This window comes from Microplitis demolitor, chromosome 10 (genome assembly GCF_026212275.2).
Source record: "Microplitis demolitor isolate Queensland-Clemson2020A chromosome 10, iyMicDemo2.1a, whole genome shotgun sequence".
In the NCBI taxonomy this organism is placed as follows: domain Eukaryota; kingdom Metazoa; phylum Arthropoda; class Insecta; order Hymenoptera; family Braconidae; genus Microplitis; species Microplitis demolitor.
Window position 1 is genome coordinate 782,604 of NC_068554.1, and position 14,756 is coordinate 797,359.

Sequence of the window (14,756 nt, forward strand, 5' to 3'; positions counted from 1 at the left end):
AGTTTAGAAAAAAATTTTTCAAATAAAAGTTGTAGGAAATTAAATTTACTACAAAAAAGGTCATAATGACTATTGACGTATCTCTTATAGTTTTTGAGTTACAGATAAAATAAATGAGAGACTCAGTAATTTGAGAATAATGTATTTAAATTTATTATCTACTCCAACTTTAAATTACTCCGAAATAATTAAATATACGTTAAAATGTCAAGAGACCTTTTTTGTAGAGAATTTAATTAGCTACCAAATTGTATATATACATTTTTGTGATATCTGTACAAGTTGGGCCGTAATTTAGATTTTTTTACAAAAACTCGCAAGAGTTAATTTTTTATTTGAATTTAAAATGATAAATAATTTTTTAAAAATTAAATCGACCGCGTCTGAAGGCGGGAACTACTAGTATATCTATATATAAAAAAAATAAATGACATTTAGTTAGATCGTTATCAAACATATCTCGAATTGACAAGAAATGTGATCTATAGAAACACATGTTTAAAAAAAATGAGTAATATATCTAAAGGAGAACGTGACACTTCCGTATTTAAAAACGTCAAGATATTTTTTAACCCTGGCGAGTGTAACGCTGAATTAAAATAATATAAAAATAGCTTCTGGAAGAAGCTCAAGATTTACTCTAGCGTATTAATAATAAATATATATGAATAGATTTAAGTATATCTATAGTGTTACACCACTTCTCTATTTCACAATTTATAAGAGTTTACGATGACGTGTTTATAAGTTAAGAGCATGGATAGACCGGATGTGTAAGGGGTTTGCAGGAGTCAAGAGAGTAAAACAGTTAGGAAGTTTCCAAGTTAAGTTGCCCCGCGAGCGACCGAGTCGGCGAATTATCGCCGAGAAAGCAGAAACACCGTGTCTGGTATGCCAAAATCGATAACGCACCTTGCCGCCCCACCCCCACTCCCACCCCTTCTGCCCCAGCTCCTTTATGTCCTCTCTTACTCTTATTACCGAGCCACGAGGTTCGTCTTTCGGCGATCGATTATTTTTTACGGAGACTTGAGATTTTATTTATAAAATAATTAGTTGATCAGCGAGCGAGCGAGCGAACATTTTATTTATTGAATTTTGATATATTTTCATCTTGCATCGAGTAAACTGTGTTAGTTACGGTCTTGTAAGTTTATTCACGGCACCGAGGCACGACAACTCGCGTGATAAAATACATAGGTAGGAAAAAGGGAGCGTGTACATATCAAAGGTATTAAATAATACAGAGAATAAAATAAAATTTTTAAAATTAGATACCCTTTTCCTTTGATTGTTTTACCTCCTTAGAGAGTTTCAATCAGAATTTATAAATTTTTTCCCATAAAATAATAAAGCGAAAAATTACGAGTACTAATGTACCAGACATTAGACAAATTTAAAATTACAAATAATTTAAAAAATGATATTTTAAAAAAATGCACTTATTGATTTCAAAATTTTTTAAATGCCCATTTTTATAATAAAATTAAAAAAAAAAAAGTGATGAGATTTAAGTATAATAAAATCTTGAAATTAAAGTCTACTTAAATTTATCTCGATCGGTGAAAAGAGAAGCGAAGCGGCAACAGAGCCACCAGTACCATCACCAGCACCAGCACCTTGACCCCTAGTCCTCTCTCGTCTTTCATTTTCTACCGCTTCACTATACTCTTTTACTCTTTTACTCTCTATCCTCTCCATCTCCACACAGACTACGTTAGTATGTCTAGTGTATAGTAGTAACTCTGTCGTTCTTATTTCTATTCGTTATTCTTGTACTCTTAGTATCCTTTACTCTAAAATCCACTCACACATTCACCCACACGCGTCTTTACTTAGCAGCCTGATACAAGTAAACCCAGTAGAGCAAAGATGTTGGATGCAATATACAAACGAGAAAGCCAGAAGAGAAAGAAAGATAATGTTAATTTTTTTATTCCTCTTTACTTCTTCTTCTTCTTCTTATTCTTCTCGGTTGTCTGGCTCCGCCTCAATTATAGCAACCGCGAGTAGTCAGTGGCTCTCAATACCCACCGTAATTATTTTAAATTTTTTTAAAATAAATCTCATTTGCTAAAATGGCTCATAAATAATTTTAATGATTCAAATATTTAAGTACAAAAAATTATTGCGTAATTAAGTATTATTAAGAGTCAAGAAAATTATGTAAAAAAAAAGGTATATGTATATATGTGTATACATATATATTTATAGAATAGTGCTATTGAAGTGTGGGATAGTTTAACGGAAGCAAGGTAAAATGAATGTAGGTAAAGTATGAGTCGAGTTGCATTAATTAAACTAGCAGAGGACAATGAGCCTATCTACCACTGACTCGAGCTACCTCGTCGTGTAATTCACGCCTTTCTCTCAACTAACGCGAGAATAAGAGACGGCGATAAGAGAACCGAGGGAGAAAGAGGAACAAGAGATTTAGCTCTTTTACTTTACTCTGTAGTTCGTAGCATCCGTTCGTACCTTAATTAGTCGGGGACTAAAGTGCTTTAAATTGGAATCTCTTCTCTCACTTTCAATCTTTCCTTTATACTCATTCTTCATCTCATCGCACTGATATAGATAGTGTATATGTATATATATATTTATTCATAAAGGTATATTATATCTCAGTGAAATTTATTTATTTTTAATTTAAATCGGCAATAAACGTTTGTGTGCTAAAGTAATTGCGCGTTAACAATTAAATTCAGAGATAAATAAAGATAAATATTTAATTAAATACACTTAATAAAAATTTAATTATAATAATTATGTGGATACAAATAATTAAAAGTTATTGAATTTAATTTAATTTATGAAAAAGTCTTGATGTGTAAACTGCACGGAAAAAAATGGGTAGCAACTACCGAAATAATGGGGAGCAGCTACCGACATAATGGGTAGCAGCTACCAAAATAATGGGGAACAGCTACCAAAATAATCAGTGGCAGCTACTGAAATAATCAGTGCCAGCTACTGAAATAACGTATGGTAGCTACCGAAATATAGGGGAACAGCTACCGACATAATGGGTAGCAACTACTGAAATAATGGGGAACAGCTACCGAAATAATCAGTGGCAGCTACTGAAATAACCTATGGCAGCTACCGAAATATTGGGGAACAGCTACCGACATAATGGGTAACAACTACTAAAATAATCGGTGGCAGCTACCGAAAATTAATCGCATGAAATCCGTATTGAGTCTGCATACATTTCGCAAGGTAGCCGCCATTTTTTTTGCAGAGTAGTCTACCCCTTAATTATTTAAATCATTTGGTTTTACTACTCATTGATTTAATCTAAAAATAGTTTATTGGATCGTAGACTCTAAATGAGGAATCACATGTGGTTCGATTAATGTCTGCGCGTATCATGTAAGCCAATTAGAAAACTCCGCGGTCTCACTGTCGCGAACGCGAAATAAAAAAGGTGACAGAAGAGTTAATTCAAATAAAAACAACGGAATCAAGTCGAATGTCGATTTTTTTTTCGTTTTCATGTATCAGTACAATAAAATTCGAAGCATGCATATGGATCTTCATTTAATTAAATAAAATAAATGAATATATGAGTAAATTTAGAAAGCAAGATTAGAAATGATAAAATGTCCATCGAGGTAAAAATAAAATTATCCTGGTAGTTTTGTTGACTTTCCCATGAGTGGTTGGTACAACTTTTGTTGTTGCGAAAAAAGGATAAAAAGGATGGATCGTTTTCTCCGAGCTCTAGTAGCATTCCGTATATACATATATACATATAAATACTCTTTACTTTAAAGTATTTCATGATAGAGAATGCAGTTGAGGAATTTATTGCCAAGGTATAACGCAGCCCTATCCTCAATCCATAACCAACTTATGTGTACATTTATCTCAAAGTTTAAATCTTCAAGAGATTTCATTGCTCCCTTACATATTATTGTTATTATTCACTTAGCGCAATGTCCAACTTGACATTTTTAAAATCTTTATCGCGTTTATTTATTAGCAGGATTTAGTTTATAAAATGAAAATAACGAGTTTCATACACAAGTTCCAGGCCTGAAAAGTTTTTAATAATTTCAGGTAATAGGAAAAATTACGGCCGCCAGAGTGGAAGTTCATTTTTCAAAAACACTTTAACAAATTTTAAACTCCCATAAAATCTTTGACAAATCACTTTTTCCGAGTCAAAAACCAAACTCGGATTTGAGTCTCAAAGTTCTCAATGAGATTTTTGAAAATCAATTTTGAATTTTAGGATTGACAACAGTAAAGTTATCCTAGTTTAGTCCTAAAAATAGTTACGACCAATTTTACCACTTTGAGACCTAACTGGAATAACATAATCGGGATTAGAGCCTCAAAATACTCAAAATAATTTTATCCACATTTAAACCTCAAAAGTCTCATTTGACGTATTCTCTCTCCTCCTTTTTCTATCGAAAATTTTTCAAAGTCCGAAGTATAACTTTTTATTCGTTGAAGATTTTGAGGTCTTATATAATTCAAAATCGATAAATTATTCGCACTTAGACCTTATAGTTCTCATCGAGGATTTTGAGTACTTAGTAGAGTTACTTTCTAGACGGTAAATAAAACATCAAAGGAATTGAGGCTTTTGATGACTAAACTAGAGTTTGAGTTTTGAAACGAATCACAACGAATTTGAATTTTTTTGGCGGCAATAAAAAAAGTTCATCAAGACTTAGTTGATTAGATTTTGAAACCAATTGGCTGAGTAGTTTGTCAACAAACTGACAAAAATGACTTTTTGTCAGTGAAATGCATTTTTTTCCAACTTTTGGGTTAACCCAGGGTCAACAGTTGTTCACAAGTTTTTCTCGATATGTTACTATAAAATTTGAATTTTTTTGGCGGCAATAAGAAAAGTTCATCAAGACTTAGTTGATTAGATTTTGAAACCGATTGGCTGAGTAGTTTTTCAACAAACTGACAAAAATGACTTTTTGTCACTGAAATGCATTTTTTTTCCAACTTTTGGGTTAACCCAGGGTCAACAGTTGTTCACAAGTTTTTCTCTATATGTTACTATAAAATTTGAATTTACAGAAGTGTAGTCTGGTGGTCTACTAATGATAGTAAAAGTAGTATCGACTATAATTTGTTTCGGAAACGGGGTAATTTGTTTGAATAGAGTTTTCGTAAAGTAGACAGGAAAGGATAAACTGAAAAGCTAATGTACATAAGGGTTAGTGTTAATAGAAAGAGATTGTAATGAATGCACAGGCGAGAACCATTTTGTTATCGATCGTATGTCTTTGCAATGGTTCACTGATGCCTGTATTATTGTATTTACGATAAACCCGGTTTCTATACAAGTTATAGTATGGTTGCGCCGTATGTTATAGTATACGATGGCGTTGGCGGTGGCGGTCTTTTCCCTCAGTTTACTCTATCAGTGTGTGGATGTATATTATACAGATATATAGATATATAAATAGCTCGGTCGCTGATTGTATGAGTGTATATCGTATTCTGTAACCAGTCACGCGAAAGCTTACAAATTGAAGTCGCTAATTTACACACGGCTTTGCACTCGAGACTATATACCCAGGGCTACTTATTAACTCTCATCCAAGTTTACCAGTCAGCTTCCGACTAACAAGCCAAACAATGTTTGGTAATTATCTCGGTTAAATAATTATCCGATGGTTCAACTGTTGAATTTAGGGTCCGGTTAAGAAATTATACTCGTAATAAATAATAAAGAAGAGAGAGAGAGATCGTGCTAAAATAATCGCAGGTGCACTGTCAAAAATTGGGAGTGAATTCGGAGTAAATTACTCCAGATTTAATCCTCGTTTCAGCAAATTTTTTTTTTACGATGAACTGAAATTAGAACAAGACCGTTCGGCTGCCCAATTTCAAAACACTAACTGACAAATTTTTCAAAATCGATTTTTTGGTATTTTTAGTTCGAATGGAGTCTCGTGAACTTGATTCAATGCATATTTCAAAAAAAATTTTTTTTTCAGTTACTGTGTTTTGAAATTGGGCAGCCGCGTTATATTCGTATGAAAAAACAATATATGGTTAAAATATATAAAATCATGTATGTTTGCAAGAAAAAAATATATGATATATTATATTTAAATTATTTAAGTAAATATATGTATTCCATATATGTAACTGATATATTTTTTAAGCCATATATGCATTTACATTTGCCTTATAATATATTGTATTTATATATTTCCTTTTATATTCAAAAAATATGAAATTTTTATATGAAATAAAATATATGGCACCATATATTTTCTTTGTTATAATTAAGCATATATTTTATTCGGTGTATGTGTATGTATATGAGTATATCATATACTCACATCAAATTAACTAATTTTGAAAATTTTATCTGCAATTTAAAGAGTATATCAAAATTCAGATCTAATTTAATTGGAGTGGGTCATACGAACAAGAAACTTTTTTTTTCCAGAAACAATATAAATATATGTTTTTGTATATGATCAGAATATATTTTCCATATATAATAGAAGTATATATTTTTATGTATGATAAAAATATAGTTTTTGGTTATGACAAGAATATATATTTTTATATATCATGAAAATATATTTTTGTATATGATTGACATATATTATATATATACTAAACATATACCGACTCATATATGACGAATATTATATTTTTTAATATAAAAAAAAAAATATATCAGAAAATCTAGGAAATTCGCCACATAAATTTTCTGATATTCATCATATATTTGAACATATATGTTATTTTCATACGGGTTACCCCGGCTTCCTTAACAATAACAATAATTAGTATTGATTGTTTTATATATAAGTATAATGATAATGAAATATGATAGATGTATGCGTTGTCTTTCTAATATGAGCAGGTATATATATATATATATATATATATATATATATATATATATATATATATATATATATATATATATATATATATATATATATATAGATGTAGATATATATGAACAAGAAGCATTAAATTATTGACTTTAATTCAACCGCGACGCATTAGCATTCCTTTATGAATAATGCATGGGCACCAACGGTTAATCCGACGGTATGTAAATTAATCTCTCTAATTGCGAATGACAAAACTTGATAATGCTGTAAGAGAATAAGATCGTCTCTCGGCAATCGTATTATAACCTCTTGACGTCATTCTCATTTTATTATTTTTCATTTCATATCCAACATATTTATACACCTTTTATTATATTCGAATATATACCATCCTATTTATATATATTCCTACAAAAGTATATTCAAATAAAATAATAAATTATTCAATTTAAAAATTTTATCTTTTCAGAGCAAAATAAAAGTTTGATTTTGTTTATATTAAAAGATACTTTTATCAGTAATTTAAATAGACACTGAAGCGCGTAATTGCTGTTAAGTGAATATGTAAGTAGCGTGAAAAGATATATTTAAAAAATAATAACTACATACAGACAAGAGCTTTAGCCTCTAGCTAACAACTTTTATTTATTTATTTTTAAAAAAACTAGTCTCGCTAAATGATAAATCTCTTTCGTGAATCAGAACGTGATCATTAGTACTATACAACTATAATTATAATTTAACTCTTTAAATTTTATTTTTTTTTTTTTTTTCTATTTAAAAATAAAAATGTGTTACAAATGAATGAAAAAAATATATATGGGCATTGAGTCGACTTACAAAACCCTTTATAAACATTTCTTAAAAAGTATATTCAAAAAGACTATTTATTTTTCTCTTATATCTTTTTCCTCCATTTGTTATTATATTAAATTCACACAATTAGCATCTTTTCAATGATGTATTCATCAATTGACAATGTTATCATGCTTACTTTTATTTTTTTTTTTTTTCTTTTTATTTCCTCTAGTTCCCTTTGACGTCTCGTTGACTTGTCACTATGCCAGAGTACATACACTATAGAGAGTACCGAGTACAGACAGAGAATATAACAGTAGAGGAAAGATTGAGTTGTGTACAAGCGAATAGCATTCGTGCGAAACTTTTCCAGAGAGCTTTCACTTGAACCGTGAAATTAATTGCGTCGAGTTGTCGCGCTTCCGAGCTCATTTTACTTTTTTTACTTTTTATGCTTCTTATTCATATATATGCGTTCGCAAATCTTTTCACTCATTAATTTTGACCTTTTATTAATTAGCATGCTTAGTTTATTTATCATTATCATTATTGTTGCTGTAAATAATGACTTATTTTTACCATCAACTGAGGTTGGTATTGAACGTGGGAAGTGAGGCCAGAAGAGGGTTAGTAAGCACTGGAAAAGTATGAGAAAGTCGATGATAGGAAGAATATATAAATATATGTGGTATTAAGGGATAAGGGAGTGTGAGGAGAATGTGTAACGTAGGGGCAAGATAGGCGATATATAATGTGTCCCGATATTAAACGGGACACATTCCAGCAAAGCCACCCTCTGGCCTTCACCATTAATGCTTTTGCGTTATATTCTACCCCAGGCTATCCCTGTCCTCGAAAAATAATAATTGATCTTCGGCAATCGTCATCTCAATCACTTTTCAAAATTTACCCTCCATTCATTTTTTTCTTCTATACATTCATCAGTATGCTGGGAAGGGATAAAAAAAGGGATTACTAGAAATAATTAATTTCTGGCGCGAAAAATTTCAACCTCTAGAAAATTTTTGTTTCATAAATTAAATAAAAAAATTTCACTGAGCCGTAGAAAAAAAATTTTCACAGGCGGGAAAAACGGACCACTTCAAAAAAGTAAAAATTTTTTTTTTGTATAAAAAAAAAACGGAAATTTAATTTCCATAATAGAAATTAATTAGTCTGACAATTAAAAAAAGAAATTTCGTTTGTAATAAATTTGTATATTGTGTTAAATTACATTGATTTATTATTATTGTACATAAAATATATTGCATTGAATTTAGTATTGTCACACATGTCAATAACAGAGAGATAGCTGTAGAATTTCCGATGAAAGGCCAATGAGAAAGAGATGAATGTTATTATACATTTCTCGTAGCGTGACATATGTCAGTAGCATTCATTTGATTTGGTTTATTTTAGTTCAAATTTTGTCAATACATCGTTCGATGATACTTTTTTCAAGCAGTCAAATATGATATTCAACAGCTCATATATATTTATATTCATATATACACAGCTTGTGAAATTCAGTGGATAAAAAAAAATGTTTCATCCGATTTTATTCATTTTATCAAAGGTATCCTTTACATCAATGACACATTCGTGTCCGCATTCATATTTCATGATATCGCTGTTCATGTCCAACGTCCTTCTGCATTCTTTCATTGAAGGATCCATCGCAATTGAAATTCAAATTAAACTTTTCTTCCTTCCTCCTCCTCGACTTCTTATCTCAACCAACTTCCGGAAGTATCAATTATCCTGTGGTAAATTCAGTTAACGGGTAGCAGAATAGGAAATTACTGACTTACTTGCGTGGCAGTGGCGCCCAAACCGCGAGGATAATTCCGGATAAGGAAGTAAAGGGCGGATATCGTCTGGATGACTCAGAGCATGTGTGTCTAAGGGCATGCCTTGGAGGAGGAAGGGCGCTGCACCTAGTGGATGGTGTTAATTCAAGGAGATGCATCTCGAGGGTTGCAGGAGTTGGATCCTCAGTGGTGGCTGTCGATGGTGGGAAGATTCTTCGGATGGGGGCTCGACGTTCACTCCACCCCAAGGCGGGGCAACAGCTAACAGTCTGCCCCCACCTCGTGTTACTCTACTGATACGTAATATCAGCAACCACTTGTTGAGCTTAAAACACAACGCTCTTACTCAAACTCATTTCATTTATTTCATTTCACATCACATCATTACTTTTTTTATTTTATACATCAATCCCTTTCTTTTTAAAACCCACAACGGTCATGTTGCTTCTCTTATATTAAATGTCAGAAAATAATTTATTTATTTATTTATTTATTGCTATCTAGTTAAATTTAATTTAATTAAATTAATTTTTTTATTTATTTTAATAAATTACAGGCAGTGCGGTGGCTGCAGCCGACACCATTTCTTCGCCGTGGACACCCGCGAGTTCCGGGCCGCCGCCCGATGCCAACGGCTCCGGCTCGGATACGAAGAACCTCGATGTTGGCGATATCAGCGATGTAAGTATTCTTTTTTTTATTTTTTAAATTATTTTACGCAATAAAACAAAAAATAATAAATAAGAAAAGAGATGAAAGCAAATATATGAAATAGTATCAGGAAAAATAAATAAAATAAGGTGATGGGGTGAAAGAAGATCCTGAATTGTAGATCTGAGAGATTGGCATATGTTGGATAAAAAGTTGCTCTTGACTCTTTTTCATCGGCGTGCTTTTAAACTGTAGCTGTACTAGGTCTGCTGGGTTCTTAGCATCTTAGCGGGTGGCGTGCCAAGAATGTTCTCTGTTCCTTTGTTCGTCTCAGCATCAGCATCAGCAACATCACCAGCAGCAGCCGAGTCTCTTGGGTACGCTGCCGTTGCTGATGCTGTTTCCATCGAACACACCTTGCGTACCAGTGTTTTTAAATTCAAGACAAAAGGATACCAGCTTTTTCACCTTATTCCTGCTATAACGTTTAAATCCTCATGGTATTTTATATAAAGGACCCAAGAGATACTCGTACTACTTTGAGACTCTTTAACCCACCAATGAGTAAGAGCTCCAGGATTCATAAAAAATTTTTTACATTCTTAATATCACTTTATTAAAACAATATATAAATATATAAATATATATGTAACAGTTCTTCATGTTTTATTACTTTTTTCAGGACGAAAAGGACTTATCGGCGGCAGACGCAGAAGGCGTATGGTCGCCGGATATCGAACAGAGCTTCCAGGAAGCTCTTACAATATATCCGCCTTGCGGTCGACGTAAAATTATCCTCTCCGACGAAGGAAAGATGTATGGTAAGTAAATAAAAACATAATATTTAATATTACAGTCAACTGTAACTTTATCCTGTCGTAGTAATTCGATACCGAAAAAGTCGAGTATTGGAATCAAGGAAATTTTATCACTAGTTTATTTCGCAAAAAAAATCACTGATCATGTCAGTGAAAAATTAACTGATTGATTTTTAAAGCGGGTCAGTAAATTTGAAATTTGAATTTTTGACTCTGCTGATTGCCCGCTCGTAATAATTAAAAAAAAATGAATGACATTTTATTGACCTGGTAAAATGAAATAAATATATATTAAGGGTATACTGAGGGTATCAGCGTACAATAGTTTTCCTCAGGAATCGTACTTGGAGGTTATAAATGTAAAGGCGTCAGCAGAGGGGTAGACGGTTTGAGAACGAGCGTCGTTATTGCTCGGTGCTGAGGTCAGTCTACGTGACCGCCTCGATATTGCTTCTATTCCTTCGCTTCCTACACCAGCATATCCTTCCACCATCACCACCTTATAACCACGTCTACTCACCATCTAAGCAATAACCCTCCCATCTTACGCGACGTTTTTATTCTTTTTTTTATTAAATTCAATTTAACACAAGGTTAAATCACAAATTAATAAGAATTGATAATTCAAAATTCATATATTTATTTCAGTGTATTATTTCCAAATTTAATTTTCACTGCAATTATATTTTAATCTCAAGTAAATTTATTAATTTATCCAATTACGTTATATAATATTATTTGTAATTATTATTATACATGAATTACGCAACTACTAATTATATATAACTTGTGTTATTAGAAAATTTCTACACATATAATATTTTTATTGCATGTTAATGTTACTCGTGTTAAGAAATTTCCCATTTACTTTCAACGCGAAATTTAAATTAAAATAAAATTTTTTTAATTATCTATCGCATTAAATATGAAGTAAAGGGGAAAAATGGGCCCTCTAAATAATTTTTTTTTTTTTTTTTTTATTAAAAATTTTGTACAAGCCATTTCGCCCGGCAATTTGTTGGATAAAAAAAGAATTATGTGTCAGTAGAATGAAGTTTGTAAAAAAAAAATGTAAAAATGTATATGAGGACATTTGGGGAGTGAAGAAGGAATATGGGTTTTGAGGGGTGGAAAGAAATTCAATATTTGCATGTCCGGCGAGAGATAGCTGGGAAAGCAGTACAGCAATATGTAGAGTAGTAGAGGTGACGTACTACACGCGGTTTCTGAGTCGGTGCAGCAATCTTCCCAGGAACGTTACGGGGTTAAGTCGTATTCCACGGGCTCTCGTTGGCCAGCCCCGGAGACGAGGCAGGATGAGCGCGAGGACAAGATCAGAGGGAAGGTGGAGAAGGAGAGGACGCCAGTGTCCAGTTATTGACCGTCGGACTTGAATTCTCTGTCTCAACAGCCAGCCTTTATGGAAAGGACATTTTATATCTCGTCACTCTCCGACTGGACTTTTTTAAATTTAAATATCGTCTTCAGTCCGCAGTTGATGAATCGCGTCGTCGAGTTCAATGTACCCGAAATTGACCTGATCAATTTTAAAAATTAATTAAGATTTAAGGAAAACGTTAACGCGATTTTTGCATTCCGGTAAAGTTGAGCCCGAGAAAAGGGACAGTAAAAGGTTTACATAAATACACATGCGCAAAAGTCGGATCTAAAGTTGTATCCAAGTCCGGTAAAAGACCAGAAGCTAGGATGACAAGGACATAAGCACCATGAGGTCGAGTTGGCTGCTCTCGTATAACGCCAAGCCGAGAGACGGCTATGTAATAATCTGCGGCCGCATTGTTCGTCCTGTCAGTTTACTACATAGCCACTAGTACTTTGACATGTCACGGAGTTTAATTAAATTCAATTATATACCGACAAAAAAAAATTAAATATTATCTTCAGTTTTAAAAATTTAATTTACTTGGATATTTTCATTTTTTAAATATACTGAGCATATATATATGTTATGGAATAAAAAGTTTGTAAAGAATTCGCTGGATATTTTTTTTAACAGTTTCCCGACTTTTTTTTTTTTTTTTGAGGGAGATAAAAAATAAAATACAAGCCGGTAGTACGTAAAATCGAGTTTAGGACACTATATACTCTGTGTAGAGCAGAATGATAGTTTGACTGTTTATAGCTCCCACTCTCGTTTATCGTTATCGTAAATCTACGTGTACAGCGTGTCGATTTAATCTTCTTTCATTTTACGATGGGTTTTATGGTGGAATCTGTGATTTACCTGCATTTAACTTCTGAACAAAAAAAAATATATATAGTTTTTACTTTTATTTTCAATAAAAAAAAAAATAAAAGCAGGATGTCTGTTTTAGATTTTCGTTCTATTGAAAAATATTTTCAACTCAAAAAAATTCACCAAAGTTCGAACTCTTGATTACAATCCCCCGTTATGGGGTTGAGCGACGTAACCTAAGATAATTAAATTTTCCCAAAAATTTTCCTTAACATTTTCAGTTTGCTCTCGTATTGAAAGATATTTTTTAAAAAAACGTAAAATAAATTTTTTTGAAAAACAGACGAAGCTCTAATCAATATGGATGATAAATATTATGTAAAATAAAGGAATTTATTCAGACATGATATGTATATGTGAGAGTTGACAGTGTAAAGTTGTCTTTAAAGGAAGCAAAGGAAGGAAGAAGGATGTGATAGTAGGAAGAAGTATAATATAAAGGATAAAGCTGACTAAAATGTCTGTTGAAGACTGTACCACTACTACTTGAACCTTTCCTTCTACTACTACTACTACTACTACTACTACTACTGCTGCTATTACTGCTGCTACTACTACTAGTTCGTACTGGAGGGTGATACTAAACGAGTGAGGAAAGCAAAGTTGGGTTGGCTGCATCCACGATACGACCAAGAGCCCGGTGTCCCCTCTTGCGTCTCTTCTCGCCCTTGAACGTTAGAGGGTGGCGAAACTATGCGAAGAATGTGCAATTAGTGAGCAGAGCGGTGGAGTGAATATAGAAGAGGGGAATTGAGAGGAAGAAGGGTAGACTCTGGTGAAGCCGGACGAGCATGTTGGAGTCATCGGAGGGTTCTGAAAGCACGAGGGTGTAGGTAAGGTGTAGAGCTGATGTAGGTGATACGAGTACGAGTAGATGTGAGTGCGGGACACAGCTAACTGATGCAGACAAAGCTCAAAGAAGGAAAGAAAGAAAGGAAGGAAACAAGAAAATTAAAATAAAAGAACACAAGATGGATGTTATGGCATCACATGGATAATATCGAGGGTAGCCGTCCTCGACTTTTCTGCATCTACAGACTACTCGATAACCGGAAAGGGTGTCATCTATCCGACAAAAGTCACCGTGTCACATTCACTTTCATTTTTATTTACCAAAGAATTCACTCCTGGAAAATAAATAGGTCGAGGATTGGGTTTTCTGTTGCTGTTGCCGGCGATCTTTGAGAGATCTCAGTATTAGTAGCACACAATCTTAAGGGCTATAAACTCGAACCTTAATCAAAGTTCAAACTAAACCCAGCGAGCGCTATATCGTCAGTACTAGCTCTCGAGTCTGGCTAATCAGATAAACAAGCTTGAAACACACACTCAGAACTCAGCTAGAGGACTTGCACAAGCGCTTGACTTGCTTTCTGTTTGTCTATCATCATCATCATCAATTATCATTAATATACTTGGGCCCGTCAAGTTCAATACCCGCTCCACTGGACCTCTCTTCAGATAATTGTGGTCATGCATCGTACCAGCCCTTTATCCCAAAGTTATTTCACTTAGTAATTTTTAAAAAAATATTTACACTGTTTATTTAGGGAGGGCAAAACGGGCACTTAAGGAAATA

The 14,756-nt window shown here is 33.0% G+C and overlaps 1 protein-coding gene across 9 annotated transcripts in view; it reads left to right on the forward strand.

The window, feature by feature from the left end:
- LOC103571711 (protein scalloped) overlaps positions 1–14,756 on the forward strand; it is a 63,357-nt gene that overhangs the window by 38,535 nt on the left and 10,066 nt on the right. For all 9 annotated transcript variants that reach the window (XM_053742232.1, XM_008549971.3, XM_008549964.3 and 6 more), the window contains 2 exons: positions 10,008–10,132; positions 10,785–10,923. In XM_053742232.1, coding sequence (XP_053598207.1) covers positions 10,008–10,132; positions 10,785–10,923 — 264 coding nt within the window. The remainder of the gene's footprint in view (positions 1–10,007; positions 10,133–10,784; positions 10,924–14,756) is intronic.